The 17,151-nt window shown below is 37.3% G+C and overlaps 1 protein-coding gene across 2 annotated transcripts in view; it reads left to right on the top strand.

Moving 5' to 3' along the window:
• The window catches only part of PARG (poly(ADP-ribose) glycohydrolase), a 62,487-nt gene that overhangs the window by 16,729 nt on the left and 28,607 nt on the right, over positions 1 to 17,151 (top strand). For both annotated transcript variants that reach the window (XM_048311143.1, XM_048311142.1), the window contains exons 8-9: positions 9,713 to 9,805; positions 11,947 to 12,104. In XM_048311143.1, the coding sequence (XP_048167100.1) occupies positions 9,713 to 9,805; positions 11,947 to 12,104 (251 nt within the window). The remainder of the gene's footprint in view (positions 1 to 9,712; positions 9,806 to 11,946; positions 12,105 to 17,151) is intronic.

Genomic DNA, 17,151 nt, shown 5'->3' with positions numbered 1-17,151 from the left:
TACAACTTTTTCTATTTTCCACAAATACCACACATCCTTATTATATATGTTTTGGTCTTCCAAAAGTCTAGTTTCCTTTTCTTGTAAAATTGAAGTTAACTATTGTACTAGAAATTGGTTTTTGTTTTCCTTACCATTTTAATTTTAGCCTAGGAGTATATATATGAGTATATGCGCATACACTTTCTAAAATATCACTTTTTCTACTGCAGGTGTTGTGTGCAAATTCCAGAATATAAGAGAACATTCTGAGAGTGAGGAGTGATGGAGCTTGTTACAATGAGTCTTGTTCCTGTTAGTCAATGTTTTGCACTTAAGGATAATTAAAATAAATAGAAGAACACTAATATGTTTCACTGAAACACCTAGCACTTGTGTGTTACTGATTGTGGTGCAAACCTGTAAAACCTGGGATAATATCTACAGAATGTGCTTAGTGCATTTTTTGGCCAAAGTGTAGTTTCTCATTTAAATGTATGCTACTGCCTAGTATACTAGCACGTTTGGCCTGAACTTGTTACTTCCAGAAATGTCAGATACAAGTAATTGAGTGAAGATAGAGCATACTAAGTAATAGAGGACTGAACAAAACAGTGAGATGTGCAAATATTGGCAGCGTGTCTGCTTCCTCTCTAAGAAGAATTGGTTGCATTTTGAGATAACTGAATAAAATTAAGGACTGTCTTGTCAGTGAAATACTCTACTTCAGTTGCAGAATTGCAAACAACCACAGAACCACACACCCTTTGTGGGTGTATAGTCTTGTCTTTAGTAACATCAAAATTAACTTGAGAAATTTTTCAAATTACCTGGGCAATTTTAGAAATTATGGTTCCAGTTTTTTTACCATTATTTCAAACTTTCATCTAAAAAAAAGACTATACATGCAACATCTGAAGATGATGCAAATGCAGTATAGTCTCGTTGGATTATGGTTGAGGTCTAGATTTTCATTCATTTGGAAAAGACCAAACACAAAACACTGCTACAGTTAAGTATGTGCATATCGTGGGAAACCTTTATGTTCTAATAAGGCTTCACCCCACTCCTGCCTCCTCGTAGGTCTTATGAGCCATGTCAGTCTTTCCTGGTTCTTTTGTTGTTTGAATGACTTGCTTGAAGAAGTGATTGCTGTAATCAGTGAAACTGGAATAGAAGGAATTTTTAAGTACCAAATTGTTCTGGTCATTGGGTTTTTGATAAATCATTTTTATAATTGTCTGGACAGTACTAACAGAAGTGAGCATTGTATAGAGATGTCAGCACTACAAATGTAGGCTTTTAAGCAAGAAACAGAATGTCCCAAGGCTGAAAATAGCCTATCCATTGCTCCTTGTTGGATTTTACTTTAGTCCAGATGTTTTCAAGCAATTTTCATTACATGAGATTACCTTTTTAAAATCTAAACTGAAAGGGTCTTTTGAGTGTGCCGTGAAGGGTTTTCTTTTCACAGCAGCAGAAAGGAATTTATTCCCATGCTGAACAAAAAGGTGAGCTTTTCTGTGGTGGGGGGAATATGCATCTTGTACACATTCAAAACATTAGAAACTAAGCATTGTGGAGGAGAAAGAGCGTTGAATTACAGGTTTATTCTTAGTTTCGTGTACTTTCTTGGCAGAACAGTTGAGTATTTCTTAAGTGCTGTTTTGTAAGCACTGTTGCAATGACTGTTGAGTTGGAATTACCAGGGAAGGGATATCTGCACATAGCAGGTGCAGAGATATAATTGTACTGTGTCCCAAGTGCTTGTGGATACTTAATGCTTTAATAGAGATCTATGTAAAAACACATTCTGGAGCATCTCTTTCATAGTTTTTCACTGTATTGAGAACTGTTTGAAAGAGAAAAAAACCCTCATAAATATAAAAGTTCTGGGTTTAAAGGCTGCCTTCTGATACTTGCTTTGTTTTGTTTTGGGGTCAGAGGACAGTTGAATAGATTTCTGTACTTCCATTGGATTATGTGTAAGACATTGTTTATCTGTGCTCACCTATGTATCCCAAATGACTAAGAGAAGCTTCTTTTGGTTGTGGGGGGGCTTTCGTAAGCTGCTCTGTGCTTCTGGATTTAAAAAAAAATTTATAATGTATTGAGCAGTTAGAATAAAAAAGCCGCACAAAACAAACCCTGATGGTCAAAGCTTTCAAGAGAAATGCTCACTGAAAAGGTGTACATGTAGGTAGGGAAGTGCTAAAGAGACATTGCCGTTGTTAGGATGACTATGAAGTATAAATGAAGTGGTTTGTAATGGTATTCCTGGGTTTTTTTCTCCTTCCTTTTCATCTGAAAAGCTGAATTTGCTTATATTGCTTCTTTGGAGAGTTTGTTACTGCTGCCATGCATTCTTTAAAGAGCAGGTTTACAAAGGTGGCAAGGTGTGTACCCTCAGGATGGTCTGAGGGTCTTATTTGGCCAATATAATAGTAATTACTGGATATGTTTCTTTAATTATTGGTCATCTTGAGCCTATGTAATACTGACAGTCAAGCAAAAAATGGTCTATAGATGTGTTAAAATCTGCAATCTGTGTTATCTGCTTGACTTTTTTTTTTTTTGGCATGTTACAGAAAATACAGTTTTCGTAAGGTAACAGCTCTGTTGTCTCATGAAGCTTTTCGTGCCAAGGTTTCAAAAGTGGTTGCAAAACATATTTAGTATCTGGTGGCTTTCAAATGCTTCTACACTATGTTTTCTAAAAATGTTTTTTAAATCATAGCAGTAGTAAATATTTTTCCCCTATCACTGTATTCAGAGAGATAAAAGTTTTGAATAAGCCCGGAAACAGATCACTTTTGTAACTTATGTCAGGCAGGTGAAAGACATTTTATTTTTCCCTCATGTTATAGCTCTGCTGTAGAGACAAGGTCATTGTCCTCTCCACTTCTCTTCTTCCCAAGAATAACTTGAAAGTAGCTAGAAAGCAGTATTTGACTTTTCATCCCAGGACTCTGCCACTGCTTTGGAAATGGTTGCGATGCTTCTACTCATGATAGAATCACTGCAAGAGCATAGAGGTAGAAGTTATTGGTGGCCTGAAGGGTAGTGAAAACGACTGATTAGATTTCCAGTTAGATTTCCAGTTCCTTGGAAGTATAAATGGGGTTTCTAAAACCATTAAGAGGAGATTGAAAAATAAACACGTATTCTTCTCTAAGATTTTATTTAGAATATTTAAAAGCTTTGGAAACAAAGCAGCAGTTGTTAAGGATGATACACCTGAGAGATTATTCCAGGGCTGGATTGGCAGAAGATGTGAATGAGCCTTTGGGGGGAAAAAAAATAAACAAAACCAAATTAACCTCTGCCTTGTAAGCTGTCTTCTTTTTTCCTTTTGAAGTGTCAGTTTGCGATTTTGATAAATGTCAGAAGCATTCTTGTTCTCAAATAAGATTCTTCTCTGCATAATCCAGTGTTATGGTTCCTTTCTTCTTTCCTCCAAAGATTACTTTGTCCTTCTTTTTGTTTCTAATCAGACAAGTGCTCAATAAATAGGATGGATTTGACAGCTAAGTGTGTTTCCTACTGAATTAGTCTTGTAAGGGAACTAGAGGAAGCAGATGAGGGTATTCTTTCCTGCAGTTTTGGAAGTTCATTGACACAAAAAAATGGGAACTAGAATGCACACACACACACCACACCCCATGCCACATGTTTTGTCTAGATTTCAGTCTTGTTGATATGTACAGTATTTGACATTACGATGAGTCTGTTTTACAGAGGCATATGAGTTACTGGGCTGCAGCCTGGTGTCTCTGTCTGGCTATGAGTATGCTGATAGTTCTCACACAATGTCTTTAAGTAGAGTTGATGTCCCTGTTCAGAAGAAAAGGCTTTGTAGACAGTACTACTTAGTGAAGCTTGTTTTGGGGGTGTAATTTAAATAGATTAGTTTTTAAAGTCACCCAATAAGAACTTGTGTGGGCCTTTTTGTTGTTTTGTATGTTTGTTTGTTTAGTTGTTTTTGCCCAGCTGTTCCAAATAACAGATTGAGAAAGTCTGCTTTTAGGATTCTGTAATGTTTAAAGGTACTTATGACAAGGATTAGAGGAAGAACGGGAGTATGGATTGCCAGTCTGAGGTTGGTTACTTTCAGGTAAAAGAACTTCAGTGTCATAAACAGTGACTTGATTGTTTTGTTGGCACTGGGGAGTTGTAGTCGTAGATTTAGACTTCACCATGTTTAAGTGTTAAACAGTATGCAAAAAGCATGGGACTTCTGGATGAGACAGGAGAACAAATAAATAAGCCAAGGCTGCTCTGGAGGGAATAGAAAATGAAAACAGCTCCTGCAATAAAGGAGCAGTCACATGTTGTGATTGTTTGAGCACACTCAGGTGTTTAAATGTCTCAAAATCATAGAACCATTTAGGTTGGTAAGGTCCCTAAAGTTCATAGAGTGCAACCATTAACCCAGCACTGCCAAGTCCACCACTGAACCATGTCCCTAAACACCATATCCACACATTTTTAAAATACCTCCAAGGACGGTGTTCTCAGCTTTGAAGTATTTAATGTGCCTCAAAATACCCTATAAAAGTATAAAGAGATCTTTTATTTGAGACAAATTGAAGATAGCGAAGAAGGAAAAAGAAAAAAAAACCTATTCCTGAAATTAGGAGAAAGAACCTACTGTAAAAAGAGTACATACAAGTTATTTGGCTTGTCTAATTACTTAGTTCAGCATTATCACATGTAACCATATGATATTGTACATTAAAATCATTAGGAAACTTGTTACTGGAAAGGAAGTTCAGTAGTAACTGCAGATGGTTCAGAGCACTGACAGCATGAGGCATTATGGCAGCTGTGAAGGAAAAAGAGGATCAAAATCCATTAGAATTAGGAAACAAGAGACACATAGTCTGAAGGAAGCACTCTGGTTTTCCTCTTCATCCTTAAGAACATGATTCCATTGGTCCTTGTCCTGCCACAAAAGTTAATATGGGGCTATAAAACCAAACAAATTGAAAGCATTAAGCCATTGCTGTCTTAGTATGCTGGCTGCCTGTTGGCATGATGGCTGTGCCTTCCCATGTGATAGATGGAGCTGTCCAAATTTGTGCACCCTATGTGCAGTTTGTTTGCTTTGATGAGCTGTCAGATTTAGATTTAAACTCTCTACCATCACTATCACCCCATGCTACCTCAGATCCTTCTTATTAGGCCTGTCAGGCATATTCGTCTGCTGCGTTTTGGAGGACTGGTTTATAGTGACAAGAAGCCATTACTTACAGCCGTGTTTAGTCAGGCCTTTTTGCTGCAGGATAAATGTTCATTTTGCTAAATTGCAGTGCAGGTTTGGCCAAGAGCTTGTACCTCTGCTATGGCTCACTGAGCCATTTGCATCTTAGGAACTGGAGCCCTAAGTCCTGTTCATTTAATCAGTCACTCCAGTGAAAATAGTGATGGAATTGCCAAATTATTTCTTTGGTAAAAAGCAAGTCATGCTTTGCAACTCCATAGACTTTTCCCTCAGGGTATAACCCCTGCAGGTGTTTAATTCCTACGTATTTTGCATGATTGGAGCACTGAATAAAGTCAACACTGTACTTATGTTTTTGTTTCAAATACGGAAGGAAGCCACGAAGGACAATAGTGCATAATAAGGAAAGAAGAAACTGATCAATTGTTATAAACCAAAATTGCTATGGTACTTACATGTATTTTCCTTTATCAAAACTTGATGACAACCATTTCATATTTTAGAATTCCTTAAGTTCTAAATCAAATGTTAGTTCCTTTAAAAATGGAAACTCAGTCCTTTCTCTTAATGTTTGCAGAGTTGTAGCCTTGAAAAAGTTGTACACAATTAAAAGCACATAGGTGAATTCATACTGACATTCATGTACTAGCAGATTTACTTCCAAGTCAGGTGCTTGTTTTAACAACTTCATTCTGACTAGAACATTCCTGCTTTTTCAGTGAGAAGAGTTGCAACTGATATCTGCCTTTGTAGCCCATTGACAAGGGTCATGACTGGTTCTTTCTCAATTACCACTCACTCTGCACACATCTAATAATGCATGACTTTTTGGTAGGCTGCTTTGACTTGTTACTGCACAGGAGGACTACCCCCACCACCTGGTTATTTTCCTATAGAATCAGCAAGATGAAGGATCTCAGGAAATTGTCAGATGAACATTGGAACTGATGAAATGTGGGATGTGTATGTGTCTGTGTTTTTGAGCAGATAGAGTGAACACATCCCTCTTTCAGCAGCATCAAATATGTAGAATGTGTAATGTCACTCTAAATACACAGGATTTTACATCAGTACAAGTCACTGCTTCCCGAGGGGAGTTTCCCTGTAAATAAATCTTCCCTCAGTTCCGTGACCAGGTGTTCTATGTGCTGATGCTGCGTTCTCCAGGTTGGCATTTGCATCGTGGGATGTCTGCCAGATGTAGATGTGTTGTCAGCACTCCATGTCCTGGAATCCTTTCACTTTCCATGACTGAGTGTTCTTTTTTTTGCTGCTTTCAAAGCCTGAAAAGACTGTCACAGGTAACACCAGGCTCTGTGTTGCACTCAGCATAGCTGAGAATGTGCAGTGACGGTGGGTCTACAAAGCTGCACCTGTGATGTCAAAAGAGGTTGTGAGGGCCAAGCAGCCAGGGATTTGCAGGTGTTCTTTTTCATAGAGACCTCAGAGGAATGTTACCTGTACAGGAGGAGTCTGTGAGCAGACAGAGTAAGCTTTAATTACATGGATGTGGCCATTTGATAGAGAACAGTGCTGAGTTAGGAGTTTCTTGACAAGGTCTGTGAACTCACAATGATCATATTTTTGAAGTAGTGGGGTCCTCATGGCACCCAATACTTTTTTAAAAATCCTCTTCATTTACATGTAAGAATAATCAGAAGTCAATGAGAACACTTCTGGACAGTAACAGCTTCAAATTTTGAGGTTTTTCTGTAGTGGAGGTCTAGTAAGAGTCATGCATAGAAATACTATAGAAAAGAAAGCATACTCCGGTACATCATTAGAAAGGTAAGAAGGAAAAGTAAGATTTCAGAGTTGAAGAAGTGTCCTTTATAGTTAAGTATTCTGCATCAGAGCTGAGCTGTGCAATTGCTGGCCTGCCTCTGTTTTGGGAAGAAGTTGTCTCATACTATTATTATGTTGTTTTCAAAGAAGCATAGAGAAAAGGTTGAAGTCTTGACAGCTATGACAAAGTCTGGTGCCATAATATGTCACCAAATAAGTGATACTGTATAGTCTGTGGCAGTCAGCAAAGCATAGCAGCCACAATTTAAATGTCAGCTTTAAAAGAGAGGAAGTGTTACCCGAAGGGAAGAGAATATCAGAATTTGACAGCCTGGTAGACATCTGAGGTTAAATGTCAGTTTTTGAATATCCGTAACTTACATATTCATTTTATGGGTTGAGATCTGAAATTTCAGGCTTTAAATGCTCATGTTGTTACTTTATGGCACTTAAAAACATTGTGCCTAAGAACAAAGTTTCCTGCTGGAGCAGATAATGTTTAAGGTTAGGTCATAATTTTCAGTGTTTGACTTACCCTGTGTAAATATGTAGGTGCATATGCAGCCAGCAACAGGAGAGATGCATCTTGCTCATTTCCTATCTTAAAAATAAATTTACTTTCAGAAGTAATTTGTATATTACTTGGATTCCTCCTCATATCAAATTATTTTCATGTTTCCTGGGCTTGCTGTTCTTTTTTAGTTCTTGTTTCATTTTAAAACTTTAGCCTTCATTTTTCTGCCTCCACAAGCAGCATACATAATGCATAGAAAGTAACTGCGTAGGTCTCGGTGTTGTTATATTTCCCCCCTTTTCCCAAACAGAAGTTGGCTGTGCTTTGAGCATTTGTTTGTGTCTTGGTTTTTAACTTCCTGAGTACTCTTATCCCTTTATATTACTTGGAGCAGGAGACAACAGAGCCAAGATACTTCTGTAGTTATTTTAATGATCTCAGAAGAACAGAAGTTGTTAGCCTTCAAACAATATTTTCAGTATTTATGAGGAGCAGTGTGTCTTGAGTCGGAGGCACCGTATTTTCCTCTTCTCAAGAGAATTGCCAGTGTCTTTTTTACATTCTGAAGTCTGTGTGAAACTTTCCATTGAAAAGTGAGTTACAAAGCCCTGATAATATGACTAAAATGATCTCTTCCTCTGATTTCACAATTAGACTTAGTGTTGCAGAGACTAAAGTTGCTAATACCTTCATGCTGTTTCATCCATTCTGTCTGCAGCTGGTTTTGTGCAAAATTGGTAGCAAATGAATTTTTAAATCGTTACTTGAAAAATAATACTCTGTAGTTTTAAAGCCACCATTTCAGAATTTTAAGGATTTTGGTCTAGAAACCAGTAGAAAGTAGTGGTCTCAAATACAGTTTCCCTAGATGCAGGGGAAGGAGGGAGGCAGACATCTGAGCTGTGACCTTTGTCTTCTGTTCCCCAGCTGTAGTGCACATTGTGCGTTCTCTGCTCTCTGCTTTTTGCCTTGAATGCAGCATGCAAATCTAACAGCCAGTCACATCTGATTCCTGTATCCACAGACAAAAACTTCCACAGCATAGGAATATGCTTTTCTCTTCTCTTCCCTTCAGTCTGTTCGCTCAGCAGAATGTGAGTTTTGAGGTTTTTGTGCTGTTTCACGTATTGGAGCTGCACTGCTTTATGTTGCATTTCTTTCTATAACCTCCTATCCTAGCTTTTCTTAGAAGATCATTGCCCCCCATAAAGAACTTCTTGCATCTTTGAAGAATAGGTGTGTGATACATGAATGGGCATGTGGGTGAGTTCATCTAAACCCTGGTTGCGGGTTGTTGAGCTCAGAACTGGCAGTTGCAACATAGAAGAGAGATCTTGGACTTGCTCTGAATATATTGCCTTGATAAGCTTTGGCAGCCAAACCTGTCAACAGTGGGCCACACAGCATCGGGGGGGGAACTGAGAACAGGACAAGAAGGGTTTGATGTGCCTTGTTCTTGAGTATAAAAGCTTTGAGAAGCCTTGTGAAACATTGGTGTGCCCATTTGTTTTCAGTGTTGTCAATTCTGTTCTCCCCTTCTCAGAAAGTATGTTAGAAGAGAGGGAGAGGCAGCTGAAATAGTTGTATTGTCAGCTGTCCTACAGGAAGATACTGAAAAGATTTCAGCTTCAGCATGTGGAACCAGGTGGGCTGCACCTGTTACGTAATCTGTTGGCTGTAATTCTTGAGGGAACATAGTGGGATGGATGGCAGAAAATGCCCAGAATTGCATCCTGTTGCATAGGAATTCCTGTTGCTGCTGCAGAGGCCCACTGATCTGAGCCAGGAGTGCATTTTATCTGTCTTTAATAGGAGGATGTCACAGGTACTTGTCTCGAACTATGACCTAAATATGAAATTTGAGTAAATCATTCCAGTATTTTTGTGGTTAAGTAGTGATTTTTCAGATGATAATTTGGTTCATTGCCTTGGAAAGAGTCAAATGATAACTTATTCAGGCTTCCTTTAAAGGGCATATGGTGACTTGTTTTCTCAACTGCAACTTTTGAGACTTGTTTCTGTATCTCAGTCAGTGGATTATTGCAAGGTAAATTCAGTGAGGCACTACTGTGAAAATGCTACAGATTTGGCAGGAAGCTAAGAGGACCTATTCTTTTCTTACTTCTTTTGCATGAGTCCTGTTTTCATGAACTTTTTATTCAATCGTTATTTCTGAGGTAAAAAGCTTTTTTTTTTTCTTCTTTCAACAGGTTCTTGAAGATGCAGAGGCTCAACATCTGTTTCAGTCCATTCTTCCTGATATGGTCAAGCTGGCACTCTGTCTCCCTAGTATCTGCACCCAGGTAAACAAACACAGCTAGCAAGTGCTCTGTGGCAGACCACTTCTCTGCAAACTGCAGCTGATGGCTAAGGTCAAAACATCAGGGTCATATTATGTTCATAACAAAAGCTGTAATTTTTGTGTTGAATGCAGATGAGACCTAGGGAGCATAATGGACAATACACATCTGCAGTTATGTAATAGAATGTAAAAAAAAGTAAATCTCACTGTCACAGTTTTAGCCTGAACTTCAGTAACACTTTTCTTTCTATATGCTGAAGTTGCTTCTTGCATCATTAAATGAAATGACCATGCGACATTTCAGGTTGTAAAATCACACTTAGAAACTGGAACAATTGAATAATCTGAAGCCATCTAATTTTCTATTTTAGAATGTTTTTAACCTTAGAAGTGGTATTTTCATAAAGCTTTCATTTACTTGGGAACATACTTTAATCTGTTTAGAGCATATAGTACTTGCACACATGCAAATCTTAACTAACTCGATATTAATGTTATGGGAGTTAGTTCTGTAAGGAGTAAAGCTGATAAAAGTGAGTAGGGCTGGTCAAGTGAGGATGTATGGTAGGTAATGTATTAGCAGGGTAACAACAATTTGTGAACTCCTTTGTTACCATTTTCTAAATTGATTCTGCTGGGGATCCGCAGGGAAAATCTCTCCCTAGTTTGTTATGCTACAAGGGTCCTGAAGTAGATACATAATTTCAAGCTATGAATTTTTTTTTTTTTTTGCTGGTAACTTGATGAGGGAAGTTGTTTGAAAACACTATGAAGTTTCTGAACACAAAGTCAAGCACAAGATTTGCAAGTGCATGCAGTAATGCCTTTTATAAAGATCATGTACTGCTAGGCAATGTAAATTGTGAAGATCTCTGTCAGACTCATTTTTTTGGTTAGACATAAAGATAAATTTGTTCCAATATAAGACTATCCAAAATATTCTATTTTTATAGGTTTGTAGAACTTTAATTAGAGTGAGCTTCTCAGGCTTTTTTGCTCCTCTAGCTATGTGATTTCAGACATCATAATATAACTTGTTAATTAAATAGCCAGAAGACAGAATGAGATTCAATGAATGTGAATGTAGTAGTTAAAAGAATGAAGGAAAACTTGCTTGTTTTGTGGAGTAAGCAGGGCTGTGTATTCAACAGTCTAAATCAACAGCAGTTTCTGTATTCACAACTAGAAGGATGAAAATGTATCTACATTTCTCCAGTACATCTCCATGTACTGGAGCTAGGCTAATGATGATGGCTGAGAATTTTGGAAGGAGGTGAAAACTCTGTTCCCTTTCTCCTGTCAAGTGGGTTCATAGTAATTGTTACTGGACTTCTTAGCAGTCAGAATGATGTCCCCCTGCCATGCTCCATATTATCACATAATTAAAACATAAATAAAATGCCATGAATGTTGTGAGCCAAAGTTCCAAATCAGAAGGCTAATGCCTGATAAAATGAAAGCTGTATAATGCTTCAAGTTGGGGAGTTTTTTGTTCCCTCTGCCCCTTTATTTCTTTTTACATTAAGGAAACCATGACCATAGTAAAATAAAACTTCAAATTGAAGACCAAAGTGAAACTGAGCTTTTTGTTCATTCTGATTATATAAGAATGGATAATTATACACTTTCTACAAATACCATCAGTGTTAGGATAGCAAAAAAATTCATAGCAAGTCATAGAGTTATGATCTGTGGCCTGACTTCCTTGTTTCTTTGTAAATTTTAAAGCATGGTTATTGTAGCTGAAAGCATTCCCTAAGGGTTCTTAACTATACAGCTATTGAAAGTGGATTTCTATTTCAGTTTTTAACATTGCCCAGGATTTGCAACATCCCATCTATTTTTTCCCCTCTGCATTCCTGATGGTTTTGTTTGATAAGTTGTGTTTTCCTGATCTTTCTTTTTATTGTTGATTAGAAATCTGAATTTTGCCAGGCAAGCCCTTTCTGAATTGTCTTGAATAAACTGTTCTTGACTTTTAATGGTGCTGCTGCAATGGCCTAAATTACTCTTGTTCTAATATAACAAATGTAATTTTGTGCTTCTGTTTTTTCTTTCAAAAAGGGTAAGCTAATTATTCTTCTCTCTCCTTCCCTCCTTTCTCCCCTGCCCCTTTCTCCCTCTCACTTCTTTTGTTGGTAGCCAATACCTCTGCTGAAACAGAAGATGAATCACTCCATCACAATGTCACAGGAACAGATCGCCAGTTTTCTGGCCAATGCTTTCTTCTGTACTTTTCCACGTCGAAATGCGAAAATGAAGTCTGAGTATTCCAGTTATCCAGACATTAACTTCAACAGGTATGGCACTCAGCAGTAAATGAACCTGGTAACCCTGCCATGAAAATATTGTTGTTGTTTAGGGGAGAAACTCGTTTGTTTCATGTTGCTGTCACTAAACTCATTAGTTTGCTTTTTGTCTTTTTTTCCTACTGCCTCTAAGGGACAAGGAAACTGCATCTGTGTTAGAAAGGATCTTGTGCACAGGAAGATATGATGAATATTCCAAATTTTTTTTTGTGCATGAACATGCACAGACACACTCTTGCTCTGGCATAATCAGATTGATGCAGTTCCCTGCCTCCTCATAAGCCAATCATCTGCGAATGGTATATTTTAGTTGTGCTTCAAGTTTTCTGTGTGTATTTAAATTAGAGATCGGTGTTTCCCCAGCCACGTTTCTGTTGTCTCCTGTGTCTTCAGTGGTGATCTGCGCATTAAGTCAGATCAATAGGACTTCATTCTTCAGCATCCATACCATTATATTAAGGCAGTTGTAGAGCTGCATATCAAAATTAACCTTTCCTTTTTGCTACAAGTTAGCCTAAGAAGGCCACAATAAGAATTTACTTAAAGATACTCTGATGTCTAAGCAAACATTTATTCTTTTTTTCTTAGTGCTAACTTACAAACAGATTTGATTAGAAATTTTTCTTTACGTTTTTTTTATAATTTAAATATGCTTATTTCAATTTTAAATGAGGGAAATAGATGGAGACATTTTCTGCTGCAGAAATTTTTCTTTACATCTTTTTTATAATTTAAATATGCTTATTTCAATTTTAAATGAGGGAAATAGATGGAGACATTTTCTGCTGCAGAATATTATGGTTGACATGGACTTGTAGATTAGAAATACAAGTTCATTGTTTCTTGGCACTTCCATACAAGTCTGTGTAGATCAGCCTTAGGTTTATTAGGCTGGAGCTTGGATAGATTATTGATCGAGAGTTCGTCTTATTCCTCACTGTTAACAGCTGTAGTGTATGTGCTCTGCCAGCTGAGATCAAATATAAAAACAGTGTTGCCTGTGATCCAGCACACTTGGGTGCATGTGTTATGAGAGCTGTGTTAGACTAGAACTTCCCAGAATATCTTGTCAGGCATGCTAATGTACTGATACTGGTTTTGGTGGCTGCTGCCTTTAAGGGCTGTCACAGGTTTGTCCCTATTGTGTATTTCAGAAGAGACACCAGGATCACTGTCTTGGTGTTTATCCCAAGAGTGGAGTGGCTTATGGAACAGAAATGTGGGTGGGCATTATTATGCCATACAATTCAGTATATTCTTCTACCAGTAGTTTCTAAGAACAAATAAATGAAATGTACTATTGATGCATTCTGATGTTCAGAGCAGTGTAAGAGGAGAGTGAAAGGTCTGGAAGAAGCTCTCTTTGACTGCACACTTCTAGCTGTATTTTGTGGTATTTTTAAAGGACTTCAAGCTACTGATTTTTGTTGTAACTTAAACATTTTATAAACCAACCAGTTAAATTTTGCAAGTTGGATAATTTCTTACCAACTACAGAATAAAATGCTGTTAAATAACTGGAGTAAATTCATATTCTCCTCTATGAACATTGCAGAGCAATGTAAGGTGACAGTAGTACGGTGCTGTACTTGTGGTTAACTCAGAGCATAATATTGGAAACTACTTATAAATAAAAACGCCTTGGCAAATTATTAGGTAAATATTTTCCTGCCATAGACTCAAAGAATGACCAGTATAAAGCATTAACCATTCAGAGTTTTCATCTCATTCCAGTCAGTCCAACATTGTTTTCTGACTTGGCTGCCTGGTGCTATCATAGTAAGATCCAACAATGTTATTTAGAAGGGGAAGAGAGCAGACAACCTTCAGGCCTTCCTTTTGCATTATGAATGAGGCAGTGCTCAGCTTATAGTCACACAGGGTAGAAAGCCATTTTTATTTGTGCAAGAACAGCAATATTGTTGCCAAACTGGAGAAAAGAAAGGAAGCTAATGTCCTCTGGTTAGTGAGGATTAAAAGTGGCTCTTCCTCAGTGTTTGCCAATTTATGCATTTATTAGATAAGTACAGTTTCCTTTTCCAGTCCTTTTTTTTTGCTTAACCATTTTTTGCAGCAAATCTACACCCCTACACCCCCTGTATTTTGAATTTGATTATAAGCAGAGTAGTGAAGGTGTGACAGGCAGTGGATAAAATTGAGGGAATGTGTCATTGAGAGTGGGATTGGTAGGATAAAAGCAAAAGGAAGAGTTGTGGGTAGAGTACTACAAGACTGTACAGTTTTCTGCTACTGCATATAACCTGCCTTAGTTAAAATCTAAAATGAGGGGGGAGAAGGAGGATAGATAGTATCTTATGTCTTTTTTCTTCCTGTCAACCCTGTCTTTTCTTGCCCTGCAAAGTTACTTCTTTAATAGCAAGGACAGAGTAAACTGTCATCTTTTCAGCTGTTGTTTCAGTCTTGTAAAGATGACAAGGTTTGGTTCACTGCAGTGTGTATTTTCAGCTTTTTAAAAAAAGCTTTTTGGGAAGCTGGATGTACTCAAAAGGCAGTAGGCAATGACTGGAGTTAAAATATTTGTGACTTTTTTTTCCCTGTTCATAAAAATGTTTTGATGTAAAGGCTTTGGAGGCTGCTGCTCTGCTCTGTCTGCTTAGGGACAGGCATAACAGATTGTTCACACAGCAGCCTTTTGTCCCCACAGTATTATGGTCTGTAGCTTAGTTAGCTAAGTTCAAACTTAGTTCTTTCCTCAGCATTAATTCATCTGCTACATGACTGTGAATAAATGACTTTGTTCTTTGAGTATCAAAAAATAACCTGCTGTTGTTCCCTAACAAAGCCAAATTACTGAGTGCGTGGATGGTAATGTTTCAAGGTTTTTTCTTTAGCAAAGGTGGTGTTCCTCAATTCCTTTATCCATGTCCTGTCTACATTCATACAAAAGGCTCCCACTCCTCCCCTCAAATCTGTGAGACTGAAAACCTGAAATTTGTGACTTCTAAGTTAGAAACACAACTGTGTAAGTTTCCTTGTGTTTTTGGTTTTAGACAGCAGTCTGTTATCAGTTCACTTTATGGAGACTTAAACATTTTTACCTTTTTATACACTATAAAATAATTATGGTTTTTACATTTAAATGCTGATACGTTCCCGCTTTCCTCCCAGTCTTCTCCCTGCTTTAGGTTTTTATGTGCTATTAACTACCATATTTTAAGTTCCACCCCTACTCATCCCAAGGTACGAATCTGTTTGACAGAACAAGAGTCAGTGTGAGATAGTTTAAAATTTAAGACTCATTGAGACATGAGTGCAGCTGATTGGGAGGAAGGCTGTTGTACGTGTTGGTATCAGCATACATCATCTGTGCTTCACCTCTCCTCTCCTGCTCTTAGTCTTGCTGAATGAGAGGAGAATAAAAGTGGCCATTCCTCTTTTGACACTGAAGCACTTGGTTTAATGGTGTGTTGTGACACTGACTGTCCATTTTGATACCTCATCTTGTTACAGACTGAAAGTCACCTGTGTATAATTAAATACTCAGTAATTTAATTGAATTCTTCCCTTTTTTGCTTGGCAAGGATGAGCCTATTATGAGTCTTAAGTAATTAATAACATAATTCATTTCAAATATAGTTGGTAAAATGGAATTCATAGTTTAAGAGCTTTAATATTTATGAATTCTAGTAGACAGAATGACATCCATTCAGTGGCCAAACATTAGATCATACTAAATAGCATAAAATATTGCTACTGTTCAAATTATCAAGTTAAATTTAGGGTGCTCAATTTTTCTTTTTAAAAAACACTGGTATAATATATATGATGACAGTAGATTGGGCACATTCATGCAAAAATAACCCATCACAAAAGAAAGAATTGAATTGGCCATTTTATTTACCTTATTGATGAATTTTTCTTGGAAATTGCATTCTGGTTGAATATAGAGCCTGAATTGCATTGACTCTCTACATTTATGATGTTGGTTGCAGAGTTTAAAATAGTTGATTGTGGTGATAGTTGTAATTACACTATAGACACTATAGACAGTATAGAATTTGGTAGTTTAGGAGACTGTCTAGTTTGGTTGTATGCAAAAGCAAAATGAAAGGAAAAATGTCTGCAATCTTGAGCCAGTGTTCTGGAAAGGGCACAGGTTGGTCAAGGACCTGTTTTGCTTCTGCTGTGTCTTTGACCTGCTACAGATTTGTTTTAGCTGTTGTGTCAAGTTAGAAGAACGCTTCCATTTTCCTTGTTCAAAAACTCCATGGTTAAACTGGAGATGTGAGAGCTCCCATCAAAGCCACTGGGGTTGAATTCATAACTGAAGGCAGTAAGTGTAATGGCATAAGCCTGGTAGATCTTCTGGCACAAATATTAGCAGATGCTCTGGTCTGAGACCACCAGTATTCCTCTAGGACTGAATCTTTATCAAACAAACCTTTAAAGTAATTTCAAGTGATTGGAAATGAGGAGAAAAACACACTAGTTAAGATATATTTCTTTTATGGAATATATAATATATGAAAGGAAATGGGAAACTGTATGGTACATTTATGCAGGAGAATTGAAATCTAATTTACCAGTAATGCAATTATCTCTCCATAAACAACATCAATTTCACAACATTAATGAATATTCTCTGGGGAATAAATTATCTAATGACTTTGAGAGAGCTTGGTTTGGACTGAGATGTATTGCTCCTCTTGTAAGTGGCTCTACAGTTTTTGAGTTAAAGGACACTGATCCTACAAAACTCATTCTGTTACACCTACTTTGGGCATGTGAGTTGATTAGCTTTGGATGGATTACTTTGAGTATAATTTTCTGTAAAAAAATTTAAATCCACATTTGTGTTTGGTAAATGTGGAAATACTCTTTAAATAGGCAACTCAATAGGACACTATTTTTATGAATCTGTCATAATTATTTTGCTGTAGTGATTAAAACAGTACCGAATCTGAATATTTTTAGCTTAGCAAATATAATAATGTAGTCCAGAACTTAGTTGTACCGTGCTTGTCCTTTGGTTTAGATTCCAAGGGTGAAACATTTTACCCTGCTATTCCCTGGTGTT

Source organism: Corvus hawaiiensis, chromosome 8, assembly GCF_020740725.1.
Source record: "Corvus hawaiiensis isolate bCorHaw1 chromosome 8, bCorHaw1.pri.cur, whole genome shotgun sequence".
Taxonomy (NCBI): Eukaryota; Metazoa; Chordata; class Aves; order Passeriformes; family Corvidae; genus Corvus; species Corvus hawaiiensis.
This window is presented reverse-complemented; position numbering and strand designations above follow the sequence as displayed.